We start from the raw sequence: 22,154 nt of genomic DNA, 5'->3' as shown, positions 1-22,154 counted from the left end.
AACAATTTGTATTGTCTAAGAGTTAATCATTCATAGCGTCATCGATTTATTTTTAAACAACGTTATTAACGGCTTAGCATATTATTTCATTTATTATGTAAAAATGCGTTTTATCGGAATATCAATTGTTTTTTTTTATGCTTCAGCACCTTCCCCTCAAAGGGAAATAAAATAAATCAAACGGCTTCCTACGATTTTTACAACGTATCGCAGTTGCTGTGATCAAACTGTGCTGGAAATCGCTACAAAAATCACGCCATAAGTCGAATACAAGTTTCAGTGAAGCGAAGAGGTATGGCAAGTGCCGCTATGGCGTTTAAAAACGCGCTGTAAGCCCTCCATGACGCATTGGATAAATCGCTGAGGCGATAAAAAGCGCACCCCCTGTGGAATGCCAAAGATAGAAAAACTTACTGAATACGTTTTAAAACGCACGCAAGTCGCACTGTCGTTGGAAAACGCGACTTTAGTCGTGTAGGACTCGTCGCTGTGGCGTTTTAAAACGCCAATGCCCTACTGCCGCACTTGGAAATGTTGGTCAAACCTCAAACGCAAAGATCGCCCCAAGACACATGAGATAGACAAATCAACATGCAAAACAATGCAATATTGGGAAGAAATACCCAAAAGACAGAGATCTTTTTGGAGGAGAGCTGGAAGGAGGCTTGAGAAACACTCTTTGGCGATTCTGTGCGATTCCGGTGAAGACAAACGAAATCAAAAAGTCATCATTCGCCACGAGAAACCGAATCTCAGAATCTGAATCTCTGGCGAATCGGAATCCGCAAGTGTGAGTGTGCCTAATGAGTATTCAATTGATGCAGAAAGCCCAGCAACGAGCAGAGCAGTCAGAAGCGGCCATAAATGGCTATTTGAAAGACGTTACAGTTCGATCGATCGAGCGAGCGCCAGATTCGAGATTCGATTAGGAGGAGAAGTAGGGTGAAAAGGCGCTGGAGAATCGATGAACGAAGAACTGCGGGCACTTCAGACGAGCAGAGCCGGGCCGGCCCAGTACGAGAGGTGCGAGATAGGTACGAGATGTAGAAGTGGGCTGACTCCAAAGATAGGAAAGAAGCTGCAGAGCCAGAGCCGGAGCCAGAGAAAAACAAAAAAATTAGAAAGAAGTGCGCCTTGGGAATCGGGGTCAATAGGAAATGAAAAGTGAAATTTGTACGCTTAAAGCTCTCTGCCACGGTTTCCAGCTTTTGTTGTGTACTCTACAATATATTGTATGTACTCGTATGTTTTTTGATTTTTTGTGATCTTTCTGCCAAAGGAACTTGCAATTTAAATATCATTAAATTCTGGGTTAAGCCTTTGTGCCGGCCACTTGAAAATTGCCACCGTATAATCAGTTTTTGACAACCGACAGGGGCCCCGCATCAGCCGCAGGCCAAATTGGCAACGACTCTTGGCCATTTCACTGTCTTCGAGTGGTCGGTCATGGGCGAGATGGCGACACTCTGTCCATCGAGTGGGAATGGATGTTTAATCAGCGGAGAATTGTCCGGCGAATCATTCAGCGATCAACCAGAGAGAGAGGTACACGTGAAAAAAGGAATCGAATGGATGAATGGTGCCCAGCCGGCTGGGCTATTAAAATTAATACCTATTAATTATGCATGTTATGTGTAATTGCAAAAACAGAAAAGAGCATAAATAAATCTATAAACTTGCCAAATGGTTGTCAATTGCCAGGCGATATAATCAATTAGCACGACTTATGCTGCACTTGGCAACTGCCACAAGGCAGCCCCTGCGTCTGCCCTGCCCTCGCCTCTTCGACTCTACATGATATCCACAGATCCATGTCCGAGTGGTATGGCAAGTACTTGTATTAGCCTCTTGTGTGACTCATGCGCAGCAGAGTTCGTGCCAAACGAGACCTTCTGCATATTGAAATCTGGTGAATAAACAAAATACTACACAGGTATTTTATATGAATAAAAAAACCCTAACTCAAACGGCAGTAAAATTTAATTTCGTCGCAATTAAAAGGGCGCGTAGCTCTGGCTCGATGGCTCTGATCTCTTCTCTGGGGAGTACTTCTGGCCGTAAAGCAAGCTGAAAATAACGAGCTAATAAAAGCAGTGTACGAGTACGCTATGTACATATAGCGGCCAGGCCACCACCACAGGTGTCTGCCTTGAGGGCTGTGGGGGAACGGAACCTCATCGCTGACTGATGACGCGACGACAACAGCTAGAGTGTTCCTATCAAACAATTGAGTATTAATTTTAATAAATAATCACCGAGAACGGAAAAAAATAAATAAAATAAAATTATCACTGATTTGTTGTTGCGGTTTTTGCATTGGCCGACCGACGGATGACTGCGGGAGGTTATCAACACAATGCCTTGAGTCATCTCCCGCCCCGAATAGAACATGGAACACGCTTAAAAACGTATTATGGAAGACGGAAATGAATGCCAGGAGAGAAAAAACAAATACAAATGGTATATTGTATATTGTATAGATGGTATTCATATACGAAATACGCAAATAGTGAAAAAAAAAAATGCCATGCATGGAGGTAAGCAGATGCCAAAGAATAAATTAAATTTGCGTATGGGCCCAGAAGAATCCCAAATCTCATATCTCGAGTCTAGGCAGAATAATCTCTTCGTGTTAGTGTTTAAATTTAAACCCTGAGCTCAGACCCACTGGCATGCGGCATACTACCTCGTATCCGGAGATGGTGGAGAGCTGCGAAAGGTGTTATCAGCTCAGGCCGTGTTTACTTTCCAGTGGCAGAAGCTTCTGGACTGGGCTGGACTGGACTGGACCGATCTCCGACGAACCAAAGCTGGTCTGAAATTACCCCGTCGAGACTGTAAAAACCTAAGCTAAGGCAACAACAATAGTAACGCGAACAGAATTGTTAAATACAATTTTTGGCAAACAGAAACATTTGCTGGGCAGCCGAAAAAGATGATAAATGATGCGCGTGTGCAATTCCCCCGAACAAATAGTTTCGCTTTTGTTGTTTCTCGTGTTTTAATAAAGCTTAACTAATTAAACATCTAACCAGACACACACACACACGCAAATACTTATATATTTAGTCACACACATAACCGTATGTATACCCTTAGCACGTGCGTGTCTTGGTGTAATATAATTAATTTATTAAATTTGTAGTTTGTGTTGTACAAAAAACCTTTAAAATGCTGCATTAAATTCAAAGCTGAAGTTGAAGCTGAAGATGGCTGAGGTTTTTGAACCCATCGAAGGACAGGTCAATCGATTCTTCGAACGAACTTGACTGAGTAAATTGGCCAAGAGATTGGCCACGGAGGGAATCCCAGTCGGGTCTATGGCTTGGTCAGATTACTCAGGCACGGCGAGTTGTTGGTGAAGAGACTGGGCAGGCTGAACAGATTGAGGTAGGTGGACAGAAAGGTGGCCAGTATTCCAAAGAGCAGCACGCCCATGGTGCAGGAGACATCGCAATCGAGGCGGTGCAGGAGCCGCACCAGACGCAGCCAGCAGCCGCGCGGGGAGTTGGGCTTGGCGGCCACCAGTAGCGGCTCCATCTCGAGCTCAACCGGATCGTAGTTGAGATCCAGCGGCAGGCTGCCATAGCTGGCTTCGGCAGCGATCCGCTGGTGGACGCGCTCCATCCGAAGAATGCGGCGGTACAGCAGCGGCGGGAGAATAAACACCAGGGGCCCTGTTATGGTGCCACCCACCACATCCATGAGGGCATTAAAGCTCGGCACAAACTCCGCCACAAGCACCTCCAGAGCCAGCACAGTAGAGCGTATGGCCATGCGCTTGAGCGAGAGGCCTGAAAGGTGGACGCAAGCAGGTCAATGTAGAGGAGTTCTTGAGGCAATGGGGAATCTTACTCTCAGGCAGCTTGAAGTAGTTTTCGATCTGCAGGAACATGGCAGAGCTGGCCACCGTCACGGAGAAGCACAGCTGCAGCGACATGAGGATCAGCATCACGTAGAAGGGCACGCTCGTGGGCAGCGACTGCAGCAGGTTGCTCGCTATCATGGACCCAAACTTGTAGGCGGCAATGATGGACCCAAAGATGGCCACGCTGCAGGTAACTAAGAGTGGGTATCCAACCTCCATTAGTGGCCATTCGACTGTAGTGGAATGATTGTGGCAATCACTTACTGGCAATTCCAATCGTCGCCGCCCAGGAGACCTGGGACTTGCGCTTCATGTCGATCTGGAGCGTCAGCAGGACCGGGTGGATGTCAAACTGGAAGGCCAGAATGCTGTAGCTGCTGAGCACGGTCAAGAATCCGGGTAGCTCTATGGAGAACAATCCATGAGAATAAGCCACTAGGCCAGAATAAAGCTGTTTTCATTTTACCCACCCATGGATATGCCCTCGAAGGGTGTGCCAATGGCAGGAGCAGCAAAGAGACAGAACCAGAGCAGCGCCACAATAAGGATCATCACACAGACGGCTATGATGGCCAGGCCCCTGCATAGAACGTAGAATGGCACGTAGAATATGGCATCGGAGCACCAGAATATCCTCTCTCTCTCACCTCATATGCTTTGGACTCCCCAGCCACATGAGCGGGCAGATGACCAGACCCACAATGATGGCCCAGTAGCAGTAAGAGAAGTTATAGTGGCCGGCGCTCATGCGCAGGACGACAGCCTCCAGGTTCTCGGCGGCCATCACCACACTGGGCACGGCCATGGCAAAGATGCTGAGATCCAGGAGCACAGAGACCAGCAGACTCACATACGGGCCGTAGGCCAGCTCCGCTAGGGCGGCGTACGGATAGTTGCGCTTCTGCAGGATCGAGGGATCCAGGTGCTCGGCCATGGTCCAGCATTGGGACAGCAGAAAAGATGTGTAGATCTGCAGAAAGATAATGGACAGGACCAGGAGAATGCCAAAGTATCCCAGTTCCACCAGCATTGCGGGGAGCGTGACGAACGGAAAGATGCCGAACAGATCCACCACATAGAGGATGGCAATGAAGAGCGACAGGTTCTCCGGCTCATCCTCGTAGGCGCGGAAATGGGGCAGGGCACTGAAACGGGTGCGCGACAGGAACGGCAGCTGGTCATGCTGGTGCGAGGGCATCAGCTGCACGGACGAGCGTCTCTTGGGAAGGGCAAAGGATGGGGCGCGCGAGGGACGTGGCGCTGGTTTGACATTTTTCCGTCGGAAGAAGAACATTCGCTTGGACTCGAACTCGGAACTAGACGCTGCAACACGAAAAACTCAACTGTGGCCCCGTCTAAGATGCACTCTGGAGTACTGCCAACAAGTTCTGTCGTTTGTCATCCGACACCCAATGCACAGGGAAGCCCTTGCACTGCAATGTTAAAGCACGTCGACTCTGACTCTGACTCTGACTCTGTCTCTGGTCAATAGCAAAGTTCAATGCCTTCGCTCTAGCTCGTCGGATGGCGGATGACCCACAAAATGGAGAAGAAATCAATTTATCCATGTGATTAAAGTGTTTATTTTTACATGCACATATCAACAATAGCTTCCCCTTCCTCCATTCCTGCATCTATCTGTGAAATTGTCTTCATCCAGCTTAAAGCTGCACTTGGGCAATTTTCTGCTTCTTGGCCTCGCTCTGTGGAAATAAGACTGCATTAGTAAAGCTTAAATACTTATCTATACATGCTACATACCTCTGAAATCTCATCTTTCTGCATGGTGATGACCTGCACCGCCTGGCCAGGGCCCACACGCAAGAGCTTCGGGCCACGCGGCGAAGTTTCGCCACAGCAGAAGACCCGCGATGTCGTCTGCTGCATCTGCGGACTCGGGCTGTCCGACTCGTCCATATCCAGCTCGCTTATGAGGGAGCTCGTAGCGTTCTTGTTGTTGTCCGTGTAGGCGTGATTAAAGATCAAATGATTTGGACGCACTGCATCCGTTATATACTTACTACACAGTCCACGAGGTTAGGCAGGCGTGTCAGTACAACAGCAACAAAGGTTTGGTTATAGTTTAATGGGAAATACATTTGATGTGCCCAGCGGCAGAATTGCAAAATTGGTGTAAGTAAATGATACGTACACTGACCACCAAGGATCTCAACTCAAGGATTATACAATATATATTGCGGGTATTAACAGGTGTAAGTGTTAGGTTCGTGGCAAGAACAGGGGCGGATGGGTTGCCACAATAAATAAGATATATATAGTGTACATTATATACATGCAAAAGCCAGACTGCAAATTGCGCTAAAAGGAACTTGAACATTTCTGTTTTTCTCTGCTTGGGCTCACTCACACTCCATGAAGAGACGCCACTGCATTAGAAGGGCTTGAGATATTTGCGTGTGGTGCTGGTGGGTGGGTGGTAGGTGCTGATTGTGACGATGGTAGAGCGGCTTCTGCTTCTGCTTCTGCGCTTGCTGCTGCTGCAGTACGCGTCAAGAGTCGCCCTCGGGCGGTGCCGGTGCATCCTGCCTGCAGTTTGAGACATAGAAAGAGACGTAGAGAGAATTGCTGGGCTGTGCGCTAGGATGATCTCTAATGTGCGGCTGGTGCAGTGTACAGTGTACAAATGTGGCAAGTAGCTAATCGAATGGCGACTCATTCAGTGTACGTATCAGGGTGGAATGTAAGTCTACATGAGGGATGCACATTTACAAGGGAAATCAGGGGGTTTTCCACCTACGATTTAACGTTGAACAATCGCTGACGCTTGATGTACTCCAGCACCAGGTCGTCTATGAGATATTTCACCGACTGGCCGCGACTCAGAAGACGTCGCACCAGCGTGGAGCTCACTTCATTGGCCACCCAATTAGTAATCAGAGTAATATTTCGCTGGAAATGTCAATTTATATAGATACAAATTTATTTAAATAATTAATTTTACATACCTGATATTTGGTTAAAATGTCCGAATTAAATATAAACTTATCGGGATTTGATCCGCAGCGAGTAATGACCACCAGGCCATGGTTGGCCACAATATCCTCAATCTGTGGAGCACAAGTCTGTCAAAAGACCACAAATAACACTCTAACTAAACGTGGACTTACGTCGGCATCTTCCCAGAGACCAGGCACGGCAAAGGACTCCAGTAAGTCTGCCCCACACAGCAGCTTTAGTTGCACTGGATCGCTGCGCTCTCGCAGGGAAGTGGGAAGCCATCCGGGAAGGGCACCGTTTGGCTCTGCATCTCCAGCACCAGAGGGAGAGTTGATGTAGTTGTTCATGAAGTTCTGGTGGTACTGCAGAACAGATTGTGTGCGCATCCACTGGCTCTGGTGCACCTCCCAGTCGGATAGCCGTATCCAGTTCGAGCTCTGAACGGACAATTTCACCATAGCGCAGCGGTCCAGCGATGAAACCAGCCCCTTCTTTCCATATGAGTCATGGGTGGGTGAGATTATGCCGCCCACCACCTTGTGCGTCCCCTGCATCTCAAAGTGATCCCTGGCTATCTCTGTGCACGCGTCGAGTGGGTGACGGTATCGATTATATTTAGAAATTACACAAGTTTTAAAACCTAAGCCGCATGCTGCTTACCAAACAATCTGAGGTGCATCGGCGTGGGCGGACTGAAGCAGCCGCATGCTATGAAGGCGATCCGGGGCAGCAAGCACGTTGTTTCTTCCATGAACGCCGACATTTTAAACCAAATTCATGTAAATATCAAATTCCAACTCGAATCGCAATGTTGTGGTTTAGACAGCTGTTTTTCGCTGCTTTCTACAACACTGCGGACATGTGCGTGCTGCCAACTTCATTCGATGCCTTTCGATGTTTTCAGTGGGAAACATCGATAAAATTAATAAAATTCGTCAAATGCCTGTTTTGTTTAGATTACCTTTAATTGTAGAACACAGTCTAAAACACAGTAGTACTAAAAAAATTTCTCTAAAAATTGTATTCCTTGATATTTTGTAACTCATTTAAAATTCCTAGTATGCAATAAAATGCATCGATAGTGACCCAAAAAAAATTCGAAGTTTCGCCACCTCTAGACCATACTCGATCTGCTTCAGAACGATTAGTGGGCAGTGTTATCGACTAGAAATGGCGTCTGTCTTTCTTTTATGAAAAATTCGTGTGGTCGTATTTACAATTTATCAACGTTGTGTGTGTTTGTCAATTATAAGGACCAGTGCGGGCTATTCTCGTCTCACACTCTTGACCGATTAGCGCAACAGCCATAATATAAGTGTTTTTAGTGCGGTGTAAAACGTCCACGACGGGCAGGCAAGGCGCCGAGTGCAAAAACAACGGCCAGCAGCAGGCAGCGAAACGAAAATGCATTTGTGACTGACAGAGACACACAGTCAGGCAGACAGACAAACAGAAGACCCCCTGAAACAGCAAGGATAGCGAAGGAGCAGGCAGAGTCGAAGTCAGGAGGCGACGACCGCTGCTCCATCATCAGCAGCAGCAGCAACAACAAATGGCGCTTGTGACGGTGCAGCGCTCCCCAAGTGTCGCTGGCTCGGGCTCGAATTCGGTGAGTGTAAGTGCGCGGAGCCAGGAAGAGGCTCCAGATGAAGCTCCACGTTGGGTGCATTTGCCCCCCACCCCACCACCTTATCTATTGGCGTGTGTGTTTTGTTGTGAATCCCAGCGGCAAGGCAGGGCTGTGTGCGTGTGTATGGGGGGGTTGTCAAGCTCCATCTCTTTCTCGCTCGCTCTCGGAACTGCGCTTTGTTTTGGTTTTAATAATTTTATTCGGAGTGAGTGGCTGGCTCTCCGACACGGCCTATAATCGCTTTTCCTGTGCGTGTTCCGTCTTGGGTGCATGATCCTTTGTGTGTTGAGTATTTTTTGGCCTGTGCCCCAAAACGCAAAACGATTATTTCGAGTGGCTGTCTGTGTGTCTCTCTTGGCCGTGCCGTGCCGTGGCGTGTCGTGTGTGTGGGCGCTTGCGGCGCGGCGCGGCTCGTCAGCGTCATCATCATCGTTTTTGTTTTTGTTGCTGTTGTTGCTCTTGTTGTAACTCAACCAAATCCGTAGCAGACGTCGCGACGTCAGCCGCGCGCCTTTATATTTTTGCATTGCCTTATTTGTCGTTTTGTCATCCGTCGCGTCGCTGTGTGAGATTTTCTCTTTGGTTCCGTTAGCCTGCCGTCCGCCCGCCCCAAAAATAGTTCTGAAGACCTTGAGACTGTCTATATAGTACCCGACGTAGGTATACATTCGTGTGCCACACAACCACACGCTGGGTGGCTGCCCTTGGAATCTTAATTCAGGCAATCAGCCAATAATAATCGAGTGATCTTTATCGTAAGCTTTACCCCTTTTGAACTCATTGCCGATGAAAGTTGGTTAAAATGGTAGGCCGCAATGAGTGCTGGGTGAGTGGGTGGGTGAGAGAGTGAGCGAGTGAGTCACCGGGCGGGTGACTGTGACTCCCGTGGCAGGGACAGAGACACAGCAGCTGCCGAGTGTAAACAAAAATTGAATCGTTTATCGTTCCAACAGGATGGCGAGGCCGATGACGACGAAGGCAATAGCAAGAACGAAAAGAGCGAATGCTTCTTTGCTGGCAAAGGAACCGCCCTGGTATTAGCGCTTAAGGATATACCGCCCCATCAACAGCCGGAGCGAAGGCTTAGCACAGACTCGACGCGGTCCAGCAACAGCACACAGAGCAACAACTCCGACATACAGCACCACCTGCAGTCGATGTTCTTTCTCTTGCACCGTGAGGACACGCTAAAGATGGTCAGTAGATGTTGTTCGTTCGCTGCTTGCAAAATACTTACGAATGCATGTTCTTTTCTCGACAGGCTGTCAAACTGGAGTCGCAGCGTAGCAATCGCAAACGTTACCTGGTGATTGCCTCGCGCAGTTGCTGCCGCCGGGCTGCCACCAGCGAACGTCGCCGCAACAAGATAATGCGTCACAATTCGGCAAAGGTCAGCTCCTCCACGTCCTCCTCCAGCAGCATCGCGTCGGCGGTAACAACGCAGCGGCAGCATTCAGAGGACGTTGCACCATCAGTTGCAGCAGCAGCAGCAGCAGCAGCAGCAGCAGCAGCCAGTAAATGTGATAAAACAGCGGACAAGGAAAATGTGGCTGGTGCCGGCGACAACAAGAACATCTCGGGCATGGAGGAGTCCTGCCTGCTCGGCATCGATTGCAATGAGCGGACGACAATCGGTCTGGTGGTGCCCATACTGGCAGACACCACCATCCATCTGGATGGCGATGGGTGAGCCTCTGTCTTGTGTGTGTGTTGTCCGACAGCCCCAACACTGATTTTGCCTACCTTCCTTCCTTCCTTGCAGCGGCTTCAGCGTGGCCGTGTTTGAGAAGACACACATCTTCAAGCCCGTGTCGGTGCAGGCCATGTGGTAGGTTGTGGAACGACCTTCTTCCCATCCAGCTTTAATCAAAACTTACTTCCCATCCTGCGGGGGCACAGGTCGGCGCTTCAGACGATTCACAAAGTATCGAAGAAGGCTCGTGAAAACAACTTTTATGCGAGCGGCCCCTCGCACGATTGGCTCTCCAGCTACGAGCGACGCATCGAGTCGGATCAGTCGTGCCTGAACGAGTGGAATGCCATGGATGCGCTAGAGAGTCGCCGCCCACCCTCACCAGATGCCATACGGAACAAGTATGAGTCCCAGATCTGCCCTCCACTTTATTTGTTCCTCATTAAATGCGACCTCTTTCACTGTAGGCCAACCGAAAAGGAGGAAACTGAAAGTGTCATTAAAATGAAGTTGAAAGCAATCATGATGTCCGTGGACCTGGACGAGGTTACCTCCAAGTATATACGCGGTCGCCTTGAGGAGATACTGGACATGGATCTGGGCGAGTACAAGTCGTTCATTGATGCCGAAATGCTTGTCATACTCGGCCAAATGGATGCACCCACAAAGATATTCGAGCACGTGTATTTGGGCTCCGAGTGGAATGCCAGCAATCTGGAGGAGCTTCAGAAGAATGGGTATGTCAAGACACACACGCACACACACACACTATGGACTGTATCCTCGTCCTCTGTCGTCTGCGAAACACTAATATTATAATTTATCTCGATTGCAGCGTTCGCCATATTCTGAATGTGACGCGGGAGATAGATAACTTCTTCCCTGGGACGTTTGAGTACTTTAACGTGCGTGTATATGATGATGAGAAGACGAATCTTCTCAAATACTGGGACGACACATATCGTTATATTACTCGCGCCAAGGCCGAGGGCTCCAAGGTGCTGGTCCATTGCAAAATGGGCGTGAGTCGGTCCGCTTCTGTGGTGATAGCCTATGCCATGAAGGCCTACAAGTGGGAGTTCCAGCGAGCGCTGGATCATGTGAAGGAGCGTCGGAGCTGCATCAAGCCGAACAAGAACTTTCTGAGCCAGTTGGAGACATACAGCGGCATGCTGGACGCCATGAAGAACAAGGAGAAGCTGCAGCGCAGCAAGAGTGAGACGAATTTGAAGAGCACAAAGGATGCGAGGCTGTTGCCGGGCAGCGAGCCCACGCCCCTGATACAGGCCCTCAATCAGGCCAAGTCCAAGTCGAGCGGCGAGGCTGGAGTTGTGACACCCGAGGAGGAGGACGAGGAGGCGGCGGGGCAGGACACAAGACTCTCGCGACTCCATCGCCGATCGAGCGCACAAAAGCAGCGACGCATGGTGCGACGTTCCAGCAGCACTTCCCCGAAGACCCAGACGGCTGTTGTCACCAAACAGCAGAGCCAGTCGATGGAGAACCTCACGCCGGAGCGCAGCGTGGCGGAGGAGCCAAAGAATATGCGTTTCCCCGGCAGCAACGGAGAGAACTACAGCGTCACCCAGAACCAGGTGCTGCACATCCAGAAGCACACGCCTCTGTCGGTGCGCACACGCGTTCATGATCTCGAGGCGCATCGCTCGGATCAGTTGCCACAGCAGTCGCCATCACAGTCGCAGCCAGGCCCTGTGTGGACCTCACTGACCAAGCTAATCACTCAAACGTCCCACTTGGGAGGCAATGGTGGAGGAGGAGGAGGAGGAGTCATTGAAAGCGCTACCGAAAGAGGATTGCCCCGCAGAGATTCCAGCTCCTCGGATGTGTTCTCCTCGCAAGTGGATAATGTATTCGCCAAAGAGGAGCGGGAGAAGCGTCAGCGTCGAAAGACACATTCGTGGACAGAGGCATTTGGACCCAGCGGGGGAATTATTCTAGATGCCACGCCGCAGCAGTCGCAGCAGCAGCAACAATCCATCATGCTACGCAACCGCGGCCTGCGACAGCGGGAGCCGCCGTCGCGACACTCCAGCTGGGGATCGGGGGACAACCGGAGCAGTTTGCCGCTGCGCACAAGTTCCGGCAGCTACTACGACAGCAATCGCAACACCACGGCCATCTTCGAGGGCGAGATCCAAGATCTGAAGCGGAGCAGCTGCAGCAGGATCAGCACTGACCCGAAGACTGCCAGCAACTGCAACGTCAGCGAGGGAGGAAGCGTAAGCGTAAGCGGGAGCGGAGGCCAGCTGGGGACAGTCAAGCGCACCAAGCAGAAGCTGGAGGAGAGCACGGTGCTGAAGAAGCGCTGCCCAGAGGATGCCCAGGAGCAGGACCAAGAGCTGGATACCAGCGGAGGAGATGCTGCTGGGGCTGGGGCTGGTGCTGGTCAGAGGAGGTCTGCAACCCTCTACCGGAGCGCCTCCTCGGCCAACAGTCCCAGGCAGAGGCAGCCGCTGCGCTGCAACAGCGAGGAGCTGATGCACACCAGCGATATTGAGAACAAGAACACGACCAGCGACCTGGAGGCGGCGACTGCGGCAGTGGTTTTGCGGTGCCCCAATCAGACGCTGGCTGAGGATCAGCGAATTTCCGGTAATGTGCAAATACTCAAGCAGAACTTTGAGGCCAAGGCGGCAGTGGTTGGTGTGGGATCGGTGGCGGTAGTCTTGACTGTGGCAGCGGGTGCACCTTGTGCACCTTGTGCACCCACTGTTTGCCCGACGAGCAGCACTGCAGCGACTAGTGGTTCTGCTACTGCCAGCTCAGCAACAGCTGCCCCACAGATGGGGGCTAAGAAGACGACGACACACCAATCACTGCCCTCGTCACCAGTTGCTCAGCACGCGAATCATGTGTCCTCCTCCAGCTCCTCCTCAACGTCGAACTCGTCCGATTCCAGCGTAAGCGAAAATTGTGATCGTAATGTAAAAGGTCTAGTGCATAAATATCAAACCACTTCCTGCAATAGCCAAGCTGCGAGCCAGACTGCAGTCATCGTCCCGCCTACAACCACCGCACTGCCGCCGCCGCCGCCATTAACCGCCAGTCACAGCCACGGCCACAGCCACAGCCACAGCACTAACTGCAACGCCGCCACTAACGCCAATAGCTACAAGCAACGCCCGCGCTCCTACTACGATCGCTCCTCGCTGTCGAACAAAACGCACGATTATAGCGAGAGTCGACCACCGCCCGCACCTGCCAGACTCACTGCCAGCGTCAACTACGGCAGCAGCAGCCACACCAGCCACGTGCAGCTGCCACAACAGCAGTCTGAGCAGCAGCATCAGCAAGTGCAGATTAGGCGTCTGGCACAGCATGGGAAGACCCATCCACTCACTAGGCTAAGTACACCAAAGCCAGGCTTCAACACGGCTGCATACAACACCATGTAACGAAATGCTATTTCTACTTACTCATTAAACAAGCTCCAACTTCCACCTCCATCTCACACCCACATCATAATAGCCACTAAGGATCGCCCGAGCATTGTCTGCTTTTCGTATTTATATTTCCCCCCGCTTTTGTCTATGTTACCGTCACATCCCCTCATAATGACCCTCAATAAAGTGTAAGCTTGTGTAGTAGTACGTCCTTCTCATATGTTCTGTGAAGCGTGTGTTCATTGAAGACCGAACCGGCCCGACCCGACCCGACCGACCGACCGATGATCCGCGATCTTGAAACTTTGTGAAAAGTGCCGTCAGGGACTATAAAACAAAACAAAAAGAAAACGGAAAACAAAGCAACCTATGAAACTGTATTTGTACTTTTAAATTACTTGTAACTGTATACATATTTATTTTATATTATGCAACAACTGCCTACGAATAAACGATTTTCTGTATATACATCAATACACATTGTACACATCATGTGGTGTCCCCCTCTTCTGCTTGTCGTTGTTCCGAATTCTGTGCCGTCCCTCTGCCTGAGTCATTTCCCATCATATCGTATCGTAGCACCTGCAGTACTTTATGCCTCTGCCTCTGCCTTTGCCTGCCAGCCTTTATGACCAATCTTTGTATTTGCAGCCTTATCCACATGATACGTTCCTTCCGCTACTCATGGGCCGAGAAGTGTAGTAAGTGAACAAAACGAAAACCAAAACCCCAGCTGGCTCTCGAGGCTGACGCCCGCCCCACCCCCACCTTGTTATACACAAATTTGTATTTTTTTGCTATTTATCAAGCCCCGTATTTATAAATATACAACTGTAACCCAATTACACGTGCAATCTTTTTAATTGCGAAATGAGTCATTGGGCAGGTAAACACACCATGCGGCGCAAAAAGTTCGGTTTGGGTTTTTAAAATTAACAGCCAACCGACACTGAGTTGCAACTTCACATAGAAAGAGTCACTACTGCATTCAGGGCATGCTTGAAGTGCACCAAAGCCCCCATTAAGTTAAAAGGAAACCAAATATATAAACAAACGTAGCTTAAAATGCTATTTACATTAAATATTTACCTACTTTCGTCTCTAGGCTGAAACGGCCGATAAAATAACCGACTATACCTATCGAAATAACGATATACCGGTGGGTGAAAACCAGTATATTTCTGAGGGTCGTCGGAAAGTGTAGTGGAAGCAATTAAAATTTTAAAGAACATAGGGTATAGAAACTTCCGTACGCAGGCTTTTTTAATTTTCTCTCTCTCAAATTGTACTTTCGAGCATTATTGCATTGGATCGTATTTAAATCCTTGTCGCTCATTCACTTTCAAACAATTTCTATTTGGCGCTCAAGTCCTTTTTCACTGAGCAGCATTGTCGCACAACATTGGAACGCATAGATCATCACTCTGCATACCCTGGGAAAATGGGTATTATAGAATTGAGAAAATTTTTCTCATCTAAGGCGCCAATATATGCAAAAACTAGCCAGTCTCTTTATTAAACTATTTTCAATCTAAGACAAGGACATTAATAATTATGTTTTAAAACAGTTTTGAAAACAGTATCTTCATATTAAATCACGAAATAGGGTATATAAACGCCCATACTCCGGTTGACAAGCAACAAGTCTTCATATACCAACAGCATGTAAGAAATGACTCACTTACGTTGCCACTGTTTTGTTATTGAACTTTTTTGTTTAAGCCTTGTTTTATACACAATACAATAAAAGGGAGTATTTAAAAGTAGTCAATCTAGTAGGAAATGTATTCATCAATGGCATAAAATTATGTGGGCACAGCTGAGAGTTCTACCTAGCTAGTAATATTCGACGGAATATCAAAATTAAGCAATAGGATCGATTACTCACTTACGTTTTATTTGCTTGACCTTTTTCGCTAAAACCTTTTTTTAGACAAAATGCAATAAAAAGGAGTATTTTAAATGAGCCAGCCAAGTAGAAAACTGACTCATTAATTGGATAAAAATATGTGGGCAGGGCTAAGGGTTCTATCTAGCTAGTAATATTCGACGGAATATCAAAAACGAGGAATATGTATAATATAACTTGTATAATTCGTCAGTATATTTACGGTATATCTTGAAAACGAGACGGTACATTACGGTATATTTCTGAGGGTCACACTCGCAGCCCAACACACTCACACACAATACACTCACGCACACAGATGCGCCCACTCTGCCTACTTGCACAGTTTCTTTATTTTCTGCAGAAAAATTAGAAAAACGGCACGAAACGAAATCAATTGTGAGCGCGCTACAGAGGCGAGAACGAGAGAACACGGTAGCCAAAGTGCAATCAATCTATAATGCAAGCTGCTGCTGCTACAGCAGACGCGGTCGCATAATCGAACAATTGCTGCTGCCCGATTTTCGAGACAAGAGGAGACGGAGTTTCGGGTTGTTGTTGCTGGTGCTACTGCTGCTGCTGGTCGTCATTCGCCAGTAGTTGCCGCCGTCGCCGCTGCCACCGCCACCACCCGCCGTCACTGTCGTCGTACGTGGCGTTTATTTGCACAATTGCCGCGGCGACAACGACACGGCTTAATCAGAAGTCGTCGGTCGGAGCAGTCCGAGGTCGTCGCGAGTGCTGCTTCTGCTGCTGGAAGTTCCACCATCGGATCCACCAGGGCCACCATGACGGACGCCGCAGGCAACGCACTGGCCGAGAAGGGGCTGCCGGAGATGAAGGGATGGCTGCTAAAGTGGACCAACTACATCAAGGGCTACCAGCGGCGATGGTTCGTCCTGTCCAAGGGTGTGCTCAGCTACTACCGCAACCAGTCGGAGATAAACCACACATGTCGCGGCACCATCTCGCTGCACGGTGCCCTCATCCACACAGTCGACTCGTGCACCTTTGTCATCTCGAACGGCGGCACGCAGACATTTCACATCAAAGCGGGCACCGAGGTGGAACGACAGTCCTGGGTGACGGCCCTCGAGCTGGCCAAGGTCAAGGCCATTCGGGCGATAGAGAGCGAGGAAGAGGAGGAGGAGGAGACGGCCCAGGTGGTGCCCAGCCAAGAGATCAGTTCGGTGGTGCGGGATCTCACCGAGCGGCTGGAGAACATGCGCACCTGCTACGATCTGATCACTAAGCACGGAGCCGCCCTGCAGCGGGCCCTCAACGATCTGGAGTCCAACGAAGAGGAGTCGCTGGCCAGCCGCACAAAAATAGTCAACGAGCGGGCCACGCTCTTTCGGATAACATCGAATGCGATGATCAATGCTGGCAATGACTATCTCCATTCGGCCGAGGCGCAGGGCCACAAGTGGTCCAAGATGCTCCACCACGAGCGCGAGCAGCGCCTGAAGCTCGAGGAGATAATCGAGCAGATGGCCAAGCAGCAGTCCCAGATGGAGCAGGCCGCCGTCCTGGTGCGCCAAAACAAACCCGTTCCGCCCATGGTCTCGTCCAGCACCACAATGTCCCTGAACGCTGGCGGCAGCAGCTCCAACACGGCTCTAACCTCCGACGACGAGGTGGAGTTCTTTGACGCTCTGGAGCACGCCTTACCCGGGGATGGCACCTTCATCCTGAAACTGAACAAACGACGCAGCAGCTCCGAGGACCAGTTCGATGGCCAGACGGGCAGCTCCTCGGAGAGCGACGAACAGAAGCGCACCATCAAAACCATCCAACAGGTCTGTCTGGTGAGTGCGCCCCGCGTTGCCTCCGGCGGAGGGCACTACGTGGACGACGAAGACGATGTGGATCGGGCCGCCCAGTTGGAGAACAGTGAGTCGCGGGCTAGCAGTACCAGGAGCAGCAGGCCGGTGAAGTTTCGCCGCCAGAGGGTCCCCGATAAGCCCAACTATCCCCTGAGCCTGTGGTCCATCATGAAGAACTGCATTGGCAAGGATCTGTCGAAGATCCCCATGCCCGTGAACTTCAACGAGCCGCTCTCCATGCTCCAGCGCCTGGTGGAGGACTACGAGTATTCGGACATACTCGATCAGGCCGCCAACTGCAAGGATGCGTGCGAACAGCTAGCCCATGTGGCCGCCTTCACCGTCTCCGCGTACGCAACGACAACGAACCGCACGGGCAAACCGTTCAATCCACTGCTCGGAGAGACCTATGAGTGCGATCGCATGGACGATTTCGGCTGGCGCTGCCTGGCCGAGCAGGTCTCCCATCATCCCCCAGTCGCGGCGCTCCACTGCGAGAGCACCAAATGGGTCTGCTGGCAGGAGTTCTCGATGACCAGCAAGTTTCGCGGCAAATATGTTCAGGTTTGTCTCCAAAGGCTACTATGTTCTACATTCGATTGAAACGTCATTGTTTTCGTTTTTCTTGCTTGTTTCAGATAAATCCCTTGGGCGGGGCTTATGTGCAGTTCCTGAAGAGCGGCAACCGCTACTCCTGGCACAAGGTGACCACCACCGTAAACAACATTATCGTGGGCCGCTTGTGGGTGGACCAGCACGGGGAGATGGAGATAATCGGCTCCCATGCGTCGCAGGGCAACAAGTGCATCCTGAACTTCATCCCGTACTCGTACTTCAGTCGCGAGGTGCAGCGGAGCGTCAAGGGCGTGGTTATGAATCAGCACAACGAGGTCAAGTGGGTGATTCGCGGCACCTGGGATGCCCAGATCGAGATTGCGCCCGTCCTCAAGACATCGGGCACTCCGGACAGCCCCACATACACCACCGGCGAGTACAAGGTGGCATGGCAGCGCCGTCCCGCACCGGCCGATTCGGATAAGTACTACAATTTCACGACACTGGCCTGCCAGCTCAACGAGGAGGAGGAGGGTGTGGCGCCAACGGACTGCAGACGACGTCCCGACCAGCGGCTGATGGAGCAAGGCAACTGGGATGAGAGCAACAACGAGAAGCTGCGTCTCGAGGAGAAGCAGCGTACGGTGCGCAGGCAGCGGGAGAGCGAAGCGGAGCATGCGGCATCCGAGGGCAGACCCTATCCGGCCTACGAGCCCATGTGGTTCAAGCGCGAGAAGGAGGAGGACAGCGAGAACTTTGTCCATGTGTACAAGAACACCTACTGGGAGGCCAAGGAGGCGCAGGACTGGAGCGGCTGCCCCGACATCTATTAATCTACAGCAATTACACGCAACACAGAGGACAGCCTTAGCAAAAAATATTCTAAAAAGATTTCTTCAGCCTCGAAACACGCGCAGAAACATCCATTGCATCATATACACACACATAGTACACTATGGAACTAATCTGTGTAACAACATTCTTCGATCTAGTGGATATATAGTACTATAAATTGAATGGCCTGTAACGTAGCTAAAGCCCCGCCCCGCCTTCCACCAACTTCGGGAATCTTCAACGAAATCTGTTCTCTTCTGTTGTTCTCTTTTGGTTATTCTCTTCGCCTTCGCCTTCCACGAGCATTTGCTTTTCCAAATACTACCTTGCAGACTTATGGCACAACCTATTTGTATCCGTAGAGATCCTTCCTATCCTTGTGTGCAAGGATGCACCCCCCTCCACTCTAAGCCCCCACACCCGCGTTCCTCCGGGTTCGTTTCGTTCCTCGTTTATCTGCAGAAATCATGTTTTACATTTTGTTGTGTATATATATATATCTATATCAAATGGAATTGGAGAGGACAAGAAAGAATGAGAGAATCGAATCGAGGGAATATGTTAAATGTTATAAATTTATGCAATTTATTATTAAAGTATTATTTAAATAAAGCAACAATTGTGTGTGTGTGGTTCAACTCGCAGAAAAGACACCTGAACACCTGTCCGATAAGATCCACTGGCGCACCTGCACCTGCCGACTGACTCATTATCACTTTATCCATCGATTAGGCGGTGTCAAGTGTTATCAACTAAACTACACAGAAGATAACTGGGCTGCCGCGGGTCAGGCCGCACTCGCCTCGCATTGTTCATCAATTATTTTCGGTGGTCTGCGATGGAGCGAATATGTCCAGAGACTTCAGTAGGGCCTCCACAGAGGGATCGCGTCCCTGGAAGCGACGGAACACCTCTACTGTTGGCACCGAACCGCCGGAACTGAGGAACGTCTGCTTGTATCGCTTGCCCACGGCCGCATAGTTCTCGCCGCTGCGTTGCGCCGCAAAGCTGCTCGAGATGTCGGCGGCTATCATCTTGGAATACAAATTACTGAATTGGGCGGCTGCCCAGTCGCCGGAGAATATGTCAGTCATGGAGCAGGGGTGGGCGTCCTTCTTGTCGAGCGGCATGCAGTGGTAAACGGGCCAGAGTTTGCGCACGATATCCAGCCAAAAGGCATTGGAGCGATGCAGCTCCAAATCGAGGTCGGCTAGATATAGCTCCTGGCAGAGCTGATACCCGCCCAACTGGGTCTTCAGCAGCGGCATCTTCTGGGACAGGGCAGCGTCGATGGGCTCGTCGCTGGCATAGTGGCCGGAGAGACTGCGCAGGACGGTGGGATCGTCGAGGAAATTGCTCATCACATAGCCGGACACCTGCGACGCGTCCCACTCGATGTTGGAGAGACCGGCCAGGTCGCTGTAGCCAGCCTGGGTGAGCAGATGCTGCAGTCCGCTGCCAAAGGTCTTGAACATCATCTGCAGGTCGTCGTAGGTGAGGAGCGGCACCTTGCCCTGCACAGGATCAGCAAAATTGAAGATCAGAGCGCAGAGGGGCGTGAGACCGGCTGACTTATTGCTGTTCCGTATGCCCACCATCCAACCATTGTTCCGACCGAAACGGTGCTCCTTGGAGAAGCAGTCCACATAGAAGCCACCCACGGGAGTCGATCCGTTGCTTACGTCCCCGTCGAAAACGTCGTAGAACTTGACGGCCGGATGCCAGACCTCAGCCTTGGGGTGCTCCACAATGCGGATGTTGAACAGCTTCTCGCTGAGCGAAAAGAGCCCCGAAATGACGCGCGGCAGGGGGAAGAACTCGCTCAGCTTCTCCTCCTGCAGATTGTGCTCGGCCACCAGCTGCTTGCGCCTCCAGTAGCTCACATCGTAGGCGTCCAGCTTGTAATCGCAGCCGCTGTCCTTGGCAAATTGTTGCAGCTTCTCGAGCTCCACGCTTTGTGCGGGACCCGCGAATTTCAGAAGCTTGGCGAAGATCTGCTTCAGGTTGTCGACACTGCCGACCATTTTTGTCTGCATGGACATGTCCGCGTATGTGGGGTAGTCGAGAAGGTTGGCCTGCCGGTGGCGCAGGCCGCGGATCTTCTCCAAGTGCGTGCTGTTCTCCAGGGCCTTGTCCTGCTGCGCCGATGCCTTCAAGACATTGGCCCGCCACACGTTCCAGCGCTGCAGACGCTCCGGACAGTACTTGAGGAAGCCCTCGACTATCTGCGGCTGCAGCGTCACTTTCCAGGGACCCTCCAGCGGCTGGCTGGGATCGCGTGCCGTGGCCTCCAGCAGTGCGGGTGGAAAATCACGCACCAGCTGGAAATCGTTCACGGCATGGCCAAACGAGTGCACGGCCATGGTGACCTTGTTCTTGTAGCTGGCTCGCTCGCGACCCAGCTGCGTCAGCAGCTCCTTGAGCCCGTCCTGCGAGTCCTTGCTCAGCATCAGGCCATTCAGCTTGCCCTCCAGCAAGTACTTCTGACGCATTCGCTGCTCACTCACCCCAGCGGCGGCCACTCCTTCCTGCTGAAGCAGCGCATTGTAGACAGTCTTGTTGCAGTACTTGGCGGCGCGTGCGTTGCGCGCTCGTTCGTGTATGTTCATGTACGACTTCGTGGGGATCAGCGTACTATTGCCCAGGTAGAGGGCCTTGGCCACGCCCCAGGTCGTCTCGAGAGGTCCGGTGACTGCATCAAGCTCCCCGAATATGGCCGCACTGTCGACCCGCTTGCCACTCTTAATTTCCTGCTCCAGAGCCTTGACAGACTTCTCAACGGCCGACGCCTGCTGTCCGATGGCTCCCAAGCACATCTCGATGGTTATGTCACTGAATGCAGGCAGTCCATCCGGCTTCAGCACGCCCTCGCCCAAGGGCCCCTCCTCACCGATTTCGGGTACACTAAAGCACGGGGTAAGAAGAGGTCGTTTCAGTATTCGGGGACTACTATTATAGAACTAAATACTTACAGCACGATGTAGCCCGGCCGGCAATGTGAAGTGTGCAACAGACTGCGCTGAGCGGCCTGCGCTGGGCAGAGGAACAGGCGACGCTGTCGCAAAATGTTCATCATGTTCACTTATGCAATTATTCAGCTAGATATTTACAAATCCTAAATGCGTATTCCCGAATTTATAACAAAAAAAAAAAACGCTGGGGCCCAGGCGTAGAGTGTCAAACAGTGTGACCGCGGATTAATCGTTAAAATATACCGTCTCATTTTAGAAATATACCGTACATATACTGACGAATTTAAGTTCTATTATATATATTCCTCGATTTCGCTATTCCGTCGAATATTATTAGCTAGATAGAACAGTTAGCCATGCCCACATAATTTTATCCAATTAATGAACCTATTTCTAATTAACTGGCTTCATTTAAACTCTTGCTTTTGTTGGATTTCTATATACCTTTGAAAATGAAATATAATAGATTAATGAAGTTGACAAAAATATACCATTATATACCGTAAATATACCGTCGGTTTAATTT

The 22,154-nt window shown here is 50.5% G+C and overlaps 5 protein-coding genes across 10 annotated transcripts; 2 read left to right on the top strand and 3 right to left on the bottom strand.

The window, feature by feature from the left end:
• Positions 1-2,985: 2,985 nt before the first annotated feature.
• LOC108154466 (sodium-coupled neutral amino acid transporter 1) lies at positions 2,986-5,354 on the bottom strand. The gene is made up of 5 exons (XM_017284736.2): positions 4,516-5,354; positions 4,339-4,448; positions 4,133-4,273; positions 3,856-4,062; positions 2,986-3,794 (listed from the first exon to the last, which is right to left on the bottom strand). The coding sequence occupies exons 1-5, from the start codon at positions 5,160-5,162 to the stop codon at positions 3,319-3,321; spliced, it is 1,581 nt and encodes a 526-aa protein (XP_017140225.1). The 5' UTR covers positions 5,163-5,354; the 3' UTR covers positions 2,986-3,318.
• A 73-nt stretch (positions 5,355-5,427) lies between these two features.
• On the bottom strand, positions 5,428-7,710 carry LOC108155332 (nicotinamide/nicotinic acid mononucleotide adenylyltransferase 3). Of its 2 annotated transcripts, XM_017286073.2 has the most exons (6): positions 7,487-7,710; positions 6,997-7,403; positions 6,835-6,936; positions 6,627-6,778; positions 5,630-5,888; positions 5,428-5,571 (listed from the first exon to the last, which is right to left on the bottom strand). In XM_017286073.2, exons 1-6 carry the CDS (start codon positions 7,587-7,589, stop codon positions 5,530-5,532), a joined length of 1,065 nt encoding a protein of 354 aa, XP_017141562.1. In that variant the 5' UTR covers positions 7,590-7,710; the 3' UTR covers positions 5,428-5,529. The 2 variants fall into 2 exon arrangements, with proteins under 2 accessions (XP_017141562.1, XP_017141564.1); XM_017286075.2 differs by lacking the exons at positions 5,428-5,571; positions 5,630-5,888 and adding an exon at positions 5,909-6,415 and having other exon boundaries at positions 7,487-7,707.
• A 115-nt stretch (positions 7,711-7,825) lies between these two features.
• On the top strand, positions 7,826-14,395 carry LOC108155328 (protein phosphatase Slingshot). Of its 5 annotated transcripts, none has more exons than XM_017286064.2 (8): positions 7,826-8,441; positions 9,410-9,652; positions 9,718-10,142; positions 10,219-10,284; positions 10,356-10,550; positions 10,617-10,886; positions 10,985-13,561; positions 14,205-14,395. In XM_017286064.2, the coding sequence occupies exons 1-8, from the start codon at positions 8,379-8,381 to the stop codon at positions 14,260-14,262; spliced, it is 3,897 nt and encodes a 1,298-aa protein (XP_017141553.1). In that variant the 5' UTR covers positions 7,826-8,378; the 3' UTR covers positions 14,263-14,395. The 5 variants fall into 5 exon arrangements, with proteins under 5 accessions (XP_017141553.1, XP_017141554.1, XP_017141559.1 ...); XM_017286065.2 differs by having other exon boundaries at positions 7,827-8,435; XM_017286070.2 differs by having other exon boundaries at positions 7,827-8,441; positions 10,985-13,070.
• Positions 14,396-15,738: 1,343 nt separating this feature from the next.
• On the top strand, positions 15,739-19,268 carry LOC108155330 (oxysterol-binding protein 1). The gene is made up of 2 exons (XM_017286071.2): positions 15,739-17,831; positions 17,906-19,268. Exons 1-2 carry the CDS (start codon positions 16,230-16,232, stop codon positions 18,653-18,655), a joined length of 2,352 nt encoding a protein of 783 aa, XP_017141560.1. The 5' UTR covers positions 15,739-16,229; the 3' UTR covers positions 18,656-19,268.
• On the bottom strand, positions 19,218-21,842 carry LOC108155331 (oligopeptidase A). Its single transcript, XM_017286072.2, has 2 exons — positions 21,629-21,842; positions 19,218-21,560 (listed from the first exon to the last, which is right to left on the bottom strand). Exons 1-2 carry the CDS (start codon positions 21,730-21,732, stop codon positions 19,472-19,474), a joined length of 2,193 nt encoding a protein of 730 aa, XP_017141561.1. The 5' UTR covers positions 21,733-21,842; the 3' UTR covers positions 19,218-19,471.
• Positions 21,843-22,154: the final 312 nt, after the last annotated feature.

This window comes from Drosophila miranda, chromosome 2 (assembly GCF_003369915.1).
Source record: "Drosophila miranda strain MSH22 chromosome 2, D.miranda_PacBio2.1, whole genome shotgun sequence".
Lineage (NCBI taxonomy): Eukaryota > Metazoa > Arthropoda > Insecta > Diptera > Drosophilidae > Drosophila > Drosophila miranda.
Note: the sequence above shows the minus strand (reverse complement) of the source record. Positions and strands in the feature narration are given on the sequence as shown.

Excerpts from the sequence above, each read along its gene's own strand:
- LOC108154466 (XM_017284736.2), bottom strand. The coding sequence starts at position 5,162 with ATGTTCTTCTTCCGACGGAAAAATGTCAAACCAGCGCCACGTCCCTCG. Across the intron at positions 4,274-4,338 it reads CTTCGAGGGCATATCCATGG|AGCTACCCGGATTCTTGACC; the intron begins GTGGGTAAAATG and ends TGTTCTCCATAG. Across the intron at positions 4,063-4,132 it reads GGCGACGATTGGAATTGCCA|TTACCTGCAGCGTGGCCATC; the intron begins GTAAGTGATTGC and ends ACCCACTCTTAG.
- LOC108155332 (XM_017286073.2), bottom strand. The coding sequence starts at position 7,589 with ATGTCGGCGTTCATGGAAGAAACAACGTGCTTGCTGCCCCGGATCGCC. Across the intron at positions 6,779-6,834 it reads ACATTTTAACCAAATATCAG|CGAAATATTACTCTGATTAC; the intron begins GTATGTAAAATT and ends TGACATTTCCAG. Across the intron at positions 5,889-6,626 it reads CGATTGTTCAACGTTAAATC|TAAGTATATAACGGATGCAG; the intron begins GTAGGTGGAAAA and ends TGGACTGTGTAG.
- LOC108155328 (XM_017286064.2), top strand. The coding sequence starts at position 8,379 with ATGGCGCTTGTGACGGTGCAGCGCTCCCCAAGTGTCGCTGGCTCGGGC. Across the intron at positions 10,143-10,218 it reads ATCCATCTGGATGGCGATGG|CGGCTTCAGCGTGGCCGTGT; the intron begins GTGAGCCTCTGT and ends CCTTCCTTGCAG. Across the intron at positions 10,887-10,984 it reads GAGGAGCTTCAGAAGAATGG|CGTTCGCCATATTCTGAATG; the intron begins GTATGTCAAGAC and ends TCTCGATTGCAG.
- LOC108155330 (XM_017286071.2), top strand. The coding sequence starts at position 16,230 with ATGACGGACGCCGCAGGCAACGCACTGGCCGAGAAGGGGCTGCCGGAG. Across the intron at positions 17,832-17,905 it reads TTCGCGGCAAATATGTTCAG|ATAAATCCCTTGGGCGGGGC; the intron begins GTTTGTCTCCAA and ends TGCTTGTTTCAG.
- LOC108155331 (XM_017286072.2), bottom strand. The coding sequence starts at position 21,732 with ATGATGAACATTTTGCGACAGCGTCGCCTGTTCCTCTGCCCAGCGCAG. Across the intron at positions 21,561-21,628 it reads CGGCCGGGCTACATCGTGCT|TGTACCCGAAATCGGTGAGG; the intron begins GTAAGTATTTAG and ends CCCGTGCTTTAG.